Source organism: Penaeus chinensis, chromosome 34 (genome assembly GCF_019202785.1).
Source record: "Penaeus chinensis breed Huanghai No. 1 chromosome 34, ASM1920278v2, whole genome shotgun sequence".
Classification (NCBI taxonomy): domain Eukaryota; kingdom Metazoa; phylum Arthropoda; class Malacostraca; order Decapoda; family Penaeidae; genus Penaeus; species Penaeus chinensis.
Genome location: NC_061852.1, coordinates 20,931,154 through 20,943,195, shown reverse-complemented (window position 1 = coordinate 20,943,195; position 12,042 = coordinate 20,931,154). Strand labels below are relative to the sequence as shown.

The following is a 12,042-nucleotide window of genomic DNA, read 5'->3' as shown; positions in this document are numbered from 1 at the left end:
GACTTCACCCGGCTCGCGATCGGTTTCTCGAGAGAGAAGCAGATCGCAATCTGTCAGTCGTCTCCCTCGCTTGGAGGTGCAGGACATGGAGGCTTCTGTCTCCAAACTCTCCCGAGAGAGGTCCCCGGGAAGCGAGGGAGAGGAGGCGCCCCCCTCCCATAAAAAGAAAATGAAAACTGGTGGACAAGGCACTTCCAAACCCATAAAACATAATCGCGTCGATCAATATACCATAGAACTGGCAAAGTCGTAGCTCTAAAGTACATGACCTTAAATTATTAGCCTTGTCCTATGCTCCCGATAATATAGTTCTCCAAGAAATGCACTTAACACACCTGGTCTCTGACGAGGTCGTTTTGCTGAGGAACTACCATTTATGTCGGAAGGATCGTGAGGGTAGGGGTGGAGGCGGAGTCGCCATGTACATCCACCAAAACCTCCCTTTTACTGAAGTGACCATTGATTTTACTTTGTCGCATGCAAAGTAAAAATTAATGGCATGTATCTGAATATATGTTCAATTTATTGTCCACCTATTAATGTGATAATCTATGATGAGCTCTCTGCTTTTCAGGAACGTCTGCCACAAAATAAATTAATTTCAGGTGATTTTAATGCTCATCATACGTTATGGGGTTCCCTGCGGGTGGATGGTCAGGATTGGCACAAAGTCAGCCTTTCATCCTTAGGAAGTGAATAGTTGGGGAAGAGACGGAAATGAAAAAGCTGGAGGGGAAAAAAGACAATGAAAAGTAAGTTCAGCTGAGGGCAGGGGAGTTCCCAGTCCTCGCCTCCTAAGCCCCCCCACCCCATGACAATGATGGGGGGGGGATTACTATTTATTCTGTTGTTGAATATTTAAATCATATATTACAATTTGAATTGTAGCACTTGAAAGGGTAAGGATTATGTATATTATCTTTTTCTCCTCTCATAATTGAAAAATGAAAGCTATTCATTTGCTTGCACAGAACTTTTTTTTTCTGTTTTTTTGTCAGCAAGAATTTTGTCAAGAATTTACAAGGTCATTTTTATTATTCAAAAAAGCTTATGAATATGCTATGCAAGTACTTTTTTCCATGGGCTATCCTCACACATACAGTCCTTTAATAACTTAGTAATCCACATACAAGAAATGCAAATTAAATACATAGGGTATTAAAAGGTATACTTAAAATAAATACAATATACTTTATTGTGCTTCATCATTAAGAATAAGGTATACTGTATAATGTATGGAAGAGGGTATATACAGTACACTGGGTAAAACAAGAGCTACTGAAGAACCTCCAGCCCACACAACTCCAGATTACTGTGACATGCCGTAGCCTCCAGACGCACTTTGTCGGTGCGGCTGCCAAAGATACGCGCAGTCTCCGTAGTCTAACATATAATGGCCATATATTCCCTCGTCGAACTTAAAAAAACTGGTGGAATATAAATTGCGGTTTTGATTAATCTATTCCCCTTATATAGTACTTTAACACAGCCAACTTTTCTTTTTACTTTTTCTCATACACAAAAAAAGAAAAGGAAAATATTACTATTAAAACTGCTGAGTAATTAGCAACACTTTGTGCGGTATGCTTTGGTTAATAGCATGAAATATCAAACTAAAAAGCAAAAGTAACACCCCTGATAATAATTTCTTTAAATAATTGATAAGCTAATGTGGTACTCACTCAACTAGGAAATGAACATTATGCATAAAAAAAAAAAAAAAAAAAAAAAAAAATTCTCTGGAAAAAATAAAGCACAGTTTTCAAAACTACACGTTTAATCACAATGTCAACCTTTACCATCAGCACTCAATCCAGACAAGCACTTATAGACACTCTTTATGATTAGGATAACATTAAATACCATTTGATATTTCTGTTTTGCCTATTGTCTGAATTTTCATTTATTAGATGTGAATCATCCTTCTGTGGCAATTCATTTTCTAATTTTACTTGAATCGACTGACTATCACCATAGCCTTCTGAATAAAAATATGGTAATATGAAGTTAATCAAGTTTATTTTACTATTAAGAGTAATGACAATTTTCCATAACTTCTTGAGAGTTACAACAAATGTATATGAAAGTTACATGACCCCATTACAGAACAATATACCAATTAATATGACTGAAGTTCCTTCCTATCTTCCTCAAATATCACAATGTTTATGTTGAAAGGCTGACAGAACCTACACATTTCAACAGGATATTAAAAACAATTTTAAAAAAATCAACTATTCCCTTCAGAGAGGTTAACCCCTTTTGCTATCCTAAATCCTAGCCAGCTAGATTAACAAATCATCATCATGGATAATACAGTGATTCACTTTCGGAAGAGATTTTTTTCTAAATAAACACTTGAGATAGAATGGAGAATCAACAGCAACTTCTTTGCCTTGAACAACAACTGATACAATATCTTGTCTGACTACCATGAAATTCAAATTTTAAACCACTACCCAGATCTGATCACTTTTTATAAACTCTAGCACTTCTTTATAACCAATTATATAACAGTTGGGAATATACACACACATTGTGTGTTTGGACTGATATAGACACAAAATTGAAGAGGAGAAAGGAATTAAGAAGAAAAAGTAGCAAAGTTAACAGGAAATATTCAACCCTTTAAGAATGCAATACTGTAACCATCATTTAGTCCTTTATGCACAATAGACAAGAGATGGAAAGTTGCCCAAAAGAAGTGCTTTAATTATCTAAAGCTCCCATTCCCAACTTTGCATGACTATCAAAACATTTTTTTTTTTTTTTTTTTTTTTTTTTGCCAACCTTTAGGGGTTAACAAACCATATTTCAAAAATTCGTTATCTTCTTTTGCAAAATTAGATTCTGCTCCAGCTATCTAATTTACCAAGAGAAATGAAGTATTGCACAAACGACCGAGATCAAAATCTGCTAGCTTTCTACTTCTGACATATTTCAGAGCCAGCCGAGTGACAGAATGGGTACTGATTTTCCTTTTAGCCTAATCATCTGGGTCATATTTTTTTTTTTGTTTTCTTCCTCACTGAAATTACCATATTCTTTTTACAAGGGACATGCTCCTCTAACTTGATGAATAGAATCAGTATCATTAGTAAAATTTGATAAATTTAAGAACTCGTGGTAACCATGAACTTACACCACCCAAACCAAATAATCCCCTCATCACCTGACACAATTAATATTTTTCTTACCTGTATGCATTTAAGCCATCAAAAACTGACAATCACCGATCCAAAACTTTTTTCCTCAACAATGTACTGATGATTAAGAGAAGTCTGAAGATTTGTATCACTTTTTATATACAAGTTGATTTCTTACATATATAATATCAAAACTGTAAAAGGCTTTTATATAGATATATAAAATTGAGGATTTCCAAAGAAATAAACATTTCTTGAAGTAATCATTAAAAACATTAAGGTTTTTCATCACACCAATTTTATTCTATATTTACTTATATGATACTTGTTTCAATCTTGCTTCATAATATACAACCTCACTGGCAATAAACTGTACAAATAAACCACCTACTGTTGTGAAATACCCAACTTTTACTTTTTTTTCAATATATATATATATTTTCAAGTGCAAACACAACACAGTAATAATAAACACAGGAAACAGGTTAACCTTCATTTTATTTCTGTAAAAATTTTGCAAATAGATAAAGCCCTCTGCACCACGGATGAGACTGTTTGGTTTTCATGATGGTAGTTGTATGGAAATTATACTTAAAATAAATACAATATGATGCCAAACTGCATGTGACATGGAATGCAATGGTATGCTTTCTTTGGTTAAACTGCAATGATGTTACTGCTTTCACATGCACACAGTCTGGCACCCTTAGATCCATTAACACTTGTGTGCTTCTACAAGATGGACATCCATATCCAGTACTCTTCACAGACTCAAACAACTTTACTCGCTTTGAATATGTGACTACGTAAAGAATAGAAACGAACATTGGATATGAGGTGGGGTAGCTGTGTGGAGCTAGAAGCTAGATAGATATAATGGGAGAGGTTGGTAGCCTCTGGTAAGCATGAGGGGTCCACTTTAAAGCTTGGGAGAGTGAAGAAGCAGTCAGCTCAGGTGCTGCATCCACTCCTGTCTTCACCTAGTCTCTATGTACAAAAAATTTATCAATTTACATAAGTTGTTTATAAATATATATATATACAAGAACCAATTTTACTTTCATTGGTTTCTGAACCTATTTCCAGACAGGAAAATGACAATAATCCTAATCTAGGAACACATCATTGTGTGTTTGGGTAAGCCCACAATAAATGCCTTGCCACTGTTTTCATGCAAAAGGGAACAGTACTATGGGGAAGATTTTCTGGTGAGTACATTGCTGCATGAGAAGTCACTTCCAGTCTCATGTACCCATTTTGATACAGCAATTCTTTGTGTGAATGCTACCTACAAGAAGCTAAAAATCTTTCTAAATACATATCACAACTGTTAAATCATGCGGTCGCTGATGCAATGAATACATTTTGCTGGGCTTTTTTTTTTCTTTTTTTTCTTGGATATGCATATTGTAATCTTTGACAGCCCTGTGGACAAGCTACTGTATTCATAACCTTATGTACCAGATTTTTGTAACTATATATGAAAAGCTTGATAAATGATATCTCCTCTCTTTGGGGTGGGGTGGGGTGGGGGTTTGGGTATGGGGGAAAAAAAAAAGGAAAAAAAAAAAAAAAAAAAGGAAAAAAAAAAAAAATAACACTATAACAAAACCTTTTAAACTGTACATTCAAGGCACTACATCAGAACTAAAGTTTTATTACCACTGTGGTAAAGTTTTCCCTTCATATCTTAATCTAACCTTTCAAGTCATGCGTAAGACTTCTAAGATTTTGATTATCTAGTTCTAACATCAAATAAGTACCACATATTTCCAATTTGCTATTTCAGTTTTTCCATATAATTTGCTGTGATGTATACACACAAACAATTTGGAATGAGTAAGCCACTACACTTTGTTTTGATTTGTGTGGTCCTACTATGAAGGTACCATATCTTAATTGTTAGACCATTACCAAGCACTCCCTCAATGTAATCAAATCAACAAAATGTTTTACAGTAACAATTGCTAGGAATATTGCATCTGGGACAGAGTCTATCATAGTTTCCTTTCTACAGTGTATCTTGTAGTTTCCTCTTTACAATGTCTGTCACCGAGCCAAGACTTCAGCCTAGCCAACACCACACCACAAGCACCAATATCAAACCAAGGTGGATAGCATGAGCAATCAATTAAGTACACATGACTTCACTCCAATATAAATGATATATATCAATGGAAAAAAAAAAAAAAAAAAAAAAAAAAAAAAAAAAAAAAATCTACTGAACTTCAATGCTTAAACTGTAATGAAAAGCTAAACTTCTATGATGGATATGGAGTACAACACAATCAGACAAGGGCATGCAGGTAATACACATATATATATATATATGACAAGAATTTAAATCACAAAAAATGTCGGTAACATAGTAATATCAAGTAATACAAAATTATACATAGCATATAACCCGTTAGAAAATTCTTTGTTATTTCAAACAACAGTACGCACATCACTGTGGGTCAACAGCAGATACGACTGACCTACGTTTTCTTCTATATCAGATACCCAGAGCATGAACTCCACATTTACCCTTGATATATATAATGGTCTGCTCCCAACACCGTCAAGGATTAAAGTATGATATACAGATAAATGGAATCTGACCAAATTATATTCAATGCTGTTAATAGAAGCTAGAATCAAATCCTGCATAAATGGAAGAAAGTTCATAAGCTTAGAGTTGTGAAGATCTTACAAACTAGAGGGAATGGTTTCTTTCCTTTCTTTTACCTCTCACTAGAAGTAATCTCTGCTATTTCTTCGTATAACGAGTTTCACAATGTAAGGAAAAAAAAGTGACAAAAAGAACAAGGAAAAAATAAGTGCACACAAGACAAACCTATACTATTCCCTAAAACAAAAAATCAGACATCACACTTATAACTATTTTGTAAAGCTTGAGCTGTGAAACATTCCTCCATTCACTCACTCTCTAACCTTCACATGTACACAACAGCCAGAAAAAAATAAACCCAAATGAAACAGAGCATCAAACACCCTTGTAAGTGTACAATACTTACAGACAGACAGACAGACAGACAGACAGACACACACACACAAAAACACAAAAACAAACACACACACACACACACACACACACACACACACACACACACAAAAAAAAAAACTTGGGCATACATAAAAATGCTAATTCTCCTTCCTTACTGTCAAGAGCCAAGTACTACTATGATCTTTTTCAAATCTAAAGTGCTATTTTACCAACCCGTTTTAAAACAGTTTACCTTAATTTTTTTTCATCTCGCCTATGCCAGATGTCGCCTTTTGTGTTGTCAATAAATGTTTCATTTAAAAACAGACAGCAATCTCTATCTTCCTTGCTTTTTCACTCTCATTTTCTTGTTTAACCTCCACAAGCACCACAGAATATACCAGTCTTCGTGCACTTTAACAGCAGTTCCCTTCCCCGATCATCCTGAAATTTCCTTATATCCAGTAAAAAATAAGGTGCACCCTGAACCTTTCAGAAAATGTATGTCACATTTAATTTACTTGAATACATTTAAAACACAAAATTCCTCTGATCAAAACCAAGTACAAAGGCCATGAAATATACATTTCATATGGCTGCCTGACTCATCAATACTTTCAGCCTATTCTAGAGTTTCACAACTTCAACTTGCAATGCTACAGTTTTTGTCTTGGAGACAACTGCTTTGATCTGGAGTATTTCCAATATCTGTTTACTTATTTTTTGCAAAACATTCTAAGTTAATAACAAGACATTCAGTGATTTCAAAGTTCTCAATCTCAGACCCATGCACTCACTATATCACTGTTTTGCACTGTTTTCCTGCTGTTAAAATGTCTATACATACTAAAGAAATAAAAAAAAGCTAGGCTTTGCAGAAAGAGAGACAGCAGCACACCTCTTTAAATATATCACTCAAATAAAGGAATTGTCATCCCATAAAATACTGATTATTACTTATCAATGCATAGTTAAATAAGTGAAAGAGCTACTCTCTGTTTCCTTTGGGAGAAAGATGAATGCATGATGTTCACATCTTGTGAGCCAGGAAATATGATGCTTTGGACAGATACAAGATCAGCTTACAGAAATTTACTAACTCCATAGGATTTCATTTTTCTTGAAAAAACAAAAACAAAAACAAAAATAAAACAGCTTTGCCTTCGTAAGTTCTTTCTGTCTAACAACTCGCATGTAAATGTTTTTGTTAAACATTTACAGCCATTAAAATTAGATCTACAGCATACTGGTACTATTGAAATACTGTTACACTGCAACACTGCTGGGTACACCTTGGACATACTACAATCTGGACATGAGGTTCTCACCTGGATGTACATACAACAAACAAGGTTACATTCTAGTACTGAGCATACAGCCCTATGCTGATTGAGTTTCCCTTAAAACAGTATGAAGAACTTATTGGCATGAATTGAAGAGGACAGAGCTAATCACTGACTGTGCAAAGATTTCACACTGTCCTGTCATGCACTGCAAAGAATGGACTAATACAGCTATCGTAAAAATTCTCTCTTTATACACACATTCATAAAAACTGTCCTGAGCCACTAAGAAGACTGGAATTTAGTCCTTAAAATATCATCAGTATTTCAGTTATGGACTAAAGCCACAATTTTTAGGCCTTTTGAGGGCTAGATTTCACCATAAATATCATATCTGCTGCAATCACCAAAACATGGAGCATTCTTTGCATGAAATTAAACCCTTTTTCCTGCCTGGTGCATTGTAGTATAGCCAATTGTGGACAACCTTAGAACAATCTGTATAGTTTGCACAAGAGTGCAGTCTAACTGATAAATGTCTTAAAACAAAGCTCCAAATATATAAATACTAAACAAAATATGATTAAAATTTTCACTGAAAGTTCACTGGAGTTCCTTATCATTATGGCAAATACTGCAGGTCTGTTTGGGATTAGTGATTCCCTCATCCTTGTATTTAGGAGATTCAACATTTCAAAAGTAGTATAATTTCTGAATTAAAGCAGGGTTTTAACTATCACTTTCCTTCAACACAGATAATACAGAATCTGTATGCTTCCTATCAATTTTATCAGCAGAATGGCTGTTTAAACCTCTGAATTTTTTCTCCATTTCATTTTATTATTCTTTAAAATATTTTTGTTCTAACAACAATAATTTTTTTCTATAAATTGAAAATTAAACTTCCATAATATGTGTGCTGGTTGTGAATGATAAGCTTTTAGCTATAATATAGAACCTTTTTGTATTTATTGGTACATATATATTTTTCTTCTGTGTTTTAGAAGTCACTCACCTCTTTGGTAGCTATAAATCCTGTCAAAAAGGAATTTCCATTTCTCACTCTGAGCAATCCAGGAAGTCATAATCGAGGCAAAATTCAATTAAAATACACAAAAGTTCAGGTATCCGGGCAGACTTAAACCAATTAAAAGCACTCTTCTATTGTCTCAACCATTGAATTCTCTCACTGTCTTTTTTCCTTTAAGACAACTCTCTTCTTTCGTCTTTTTAAGGAAAATAGTACCTGGTACCTTGGTATATCACACACGCATCTCTACACCAAGATCTGGACTCTAAAGAGATTGCAGGGTGTCCCTTTCTGGTACCCTAAACACTAGTCCAAGCACATTCTTATTTCCTCGAACATTAAGCCACGCTCACTCAAGCCACTTGCACCCCTTGCTCTTCTCGTTGTATCTTGCTCTCACTGTTGCAGCAGCCATCAGAGGACAGCTCAGTACATGCTAGATTCATGTCCAGCAAGAATGTACAAATTGACGCCCTGGTTCTCCCCTGAGGCTGCACTACTTGGCTCCAACATTGATGACGGTCGGCTCTCCAGTGTGATGATTCTGAAATGTTATATAGTCATTAGCACTAATTAAGCAGGAAAGAAGAAGAAGAAGAAAAAAAATAACAAGGGATTGAGCAAGTACCTAAGATATTTCATAACATGAGCATAACTTTCATCACATAATTACAATTTATTTCAACATATGGATTAAAGAGATTACACATATATATCTATATATATGTATATATATTACAAAAATATTGGGTGAAAAAAAAATTAAAAAATACAAATCCTATAGTTGTGCTAGGCTTATTACCAAAAGCTATTAAACCAAGAGAAAGGTAGGGCAACCAGAAAGAAAAAGAGCTGTATAGCCATATATAAAAGAAAGAAAAGAAATAGAAAAAAAAGTCATGCATCCTGGGATTAAAATCTGGCTCACCATGCAGGCTCTACCATTGGGAAGTTATACATCCAAACGAAATCTCTTGATATTCTTGGTTTTACCTTGTTTTCGTTCTTTCTAAGTCATGAAAATACTTACGCAAGAATGTAAATACATACTTGATGGTCACGATACTTTAACCCTCTGTGCCTGGGACAACAAGGCGTACAAGCCATGTCCACTGTAACTCTAGCTTAACTGTGTTTATGCAGAGATGGCTCCACAAGTACTTAGTCATCAAGAAGTCAATTCCTAGTCCTACCTATCATACCTGTTTACTCTTTTCCTTGATTTTCAGAAATATATATATATTGCTATCTGTATTCATTTAACATTACAATAATCATAATATCAATATCAATATTACCAGCATTAGAAAAACGAAAGAAAGAAAGAAAGAAAAAAAGAGAGAAAGAAAAATAATCAAGAAATGGGGAAATCAGGTTAGGTAATGTCAGGCCTACTATTGACTGACTTATGGGCAGCTGAGCACTTGTGGAGAGATCTGTGTGCAGCAACAAAATTTATGAAAAATACTACAATAGACAGTACATCTGCCCACATACAATGGGTTAAAGGAATGACAAAATCTCTATCATCATCTATAATATCACTTCTAACAGCTAAACTAATGGTACTCGTAACTGTAACAGAGGAACTCTTGCTCCATGCGAATAAATGAACTGAGAGGGAACCATAAAATGAATAAACTATATTCATAAAAAAAAAAAAAAAAACCATGCCTAGGAGGTATAACAAAAAACAAAATTTTAATAATCATAATGAAATAAATAAATAAATGCTGATATCGCAACTTTTCAATTTCTCTCAAAACACAGTGGTTTAAATGTGAATACCAAGATATAAAAATACCCAGTGGAATGCCCTCTACCTGATCTCTGAGAGGGGGGGAGAAGAGAGGAGGGCATTGCCAGAGAGAGACAGGGGGGGGGAATGCCTCAGTAACTATTCTCGTGGCCTGCCAGGACATAGAGGTTGACGCCTTCATCCATGTCCCGCACCTCTGTGTTTCTGCTTGACACTATTACAACGCTGGGGTGCGGTGGTGATCCATGAGGGTGCCAGCCATTGGAAGGATTGTTAGCAAAGCAGCATAACAGTTAGCAGAGAAAGAGCAGTATGTACTTGTGCGAATGTGTATGTGTGCATGTGTACTGATATCCACAGACTGATAAAGACTATGGGTACACACAACCACACACACACAAACACACACACATACACAAAGCATACTTAATAAGCAAAAGAGGCTTTGTTAACAAACCAACAGACAAATGGAAAAAAAAAAAGACATATAATAATTATATCTAATACCCCCAATCCAGTATCATATTCTACATCCTGTGTAATTTACTAATTTCTCAAAAGGATTTTGTACCATTTAAAAACATCAACATTGAATTTAAAATTTTGTCACATGTGCAATGATTAACATTGAATCTTAAAATATGTCATAACTATACACAAAAAAAAGGAGAGAGAGAGAGAGAGAGAGAGAGAGAGAGAGAGAGAGAGAGAGAGAGAGAGAGAGAGAGAGAGAGAGAGAGAGAGAGAGAGAGAGAGAGCGAGCGAGAGACATCTAATCTTGAATGAAAATGACATGATGATGATTGTGATAATGATAATAAAAGCACTGTAATTAATTATAACAATAATAACAATTAAGTCAATAATAATAATACCAATAACATTTTTATATCAACATTACCTAGTTCCTATTTATTATTCTTTAAAATAATACTCAGAAAATTAAACTTCTGTCAGTATCATGAGAATTTCACTAATCCTCAGCTATGCATGATTCTGACTTACACCTTGGCCAACCTTAATTTTTTTTTTAAATGATATTATTACACTCTACTTTGTCAAAATTAAATATTACTATTAATAATAATATTAATACTAATAACAATAATGACTATAATAAAAATTGCAATACCAATAATAATTATAATAATAATAATAATAATAATAATAATAATAATAATAATAATAATAATACCAATAATAAAAAAAAATAATGATAATAATAATAATAATATTAACTATAATAACATTAATAATATTAACAATAACAACAACAATAATAATGACAATTAGGCATCAGTATTGTAATCAAATATTTTGTTAATAACTAGAGAGAAGCAGGAAAGGCTAAAGAAAGAAAGAAAATAAGGAGGAAGTAAGGAAGAAGAAGAATAGAAGAAGAAGAAGAATAGAAGAAGAAGAAGAAAAGAGCACTGTTTTTTCTGTACTCATGATCTTACAAAAACAATACTATATATTTCACCAAAAGTCAATAAGACTAACTCCTGTAAGAGTCACTATCATTTACACACACACTTTCAGCAAAAATTCGAATACATGATCACATCACAAACTTTCATAAATGTCAAGGGTATTTTGTTTCCAGAGTTTGTGTGTGTGTGTGTGTGTGTGTGTGTGTGTGTGTGTGTGTGTGTGTGTGTGTGTGTGTGTGTGTGTGTGTGAGTGAGTGAGAGAGAGAGAGAGAGAGAGAGAGAGAGAGAGAGAGAGAGAGAGAGAGAGAGAGAGAGAGAGAGAGAGAGAGAGAGAGAGAGAGAGAGAGAGAGAGTGTGAGTGTGTGTGTGAGTGTGTGTGTGAGTGTGTGTGTGAGTGTGAGT

The 12,042-nt window shown here is 34.4% G+C and overlaps 1 protein-coding gene across 7 annotated transcripts in view; it reads right to left on the bottom strand.

The window, feature by feature from the left end:
• Positions 1-1,171: 1,171 nt before the first annotated feature.
• The window catches only part of LOC125043967 (mitogen-activated protein kinase kinase kinase kinase 3-like), a 74,546-nt gene continuing 63,675 nt past the window's right edge, over positions 1,172-12,042 (bottom strand). For all 7 annotated transcript variants that reach the window (XM_047640378.1, XM_047640379.1, XM_047640381.1 and 4 more), the window contains one exon: positions 1,172-8,992. In XM_047640378.1, coding sequence (XP_047496334.1) covers positions 8,875-8,992 — 118 coding nt within the window. In that variant the 3' untranslated portion in view covers positions 1,172-8,874. The remainder of the gene's footprint in view (positions 8,993-12,042) is intronic.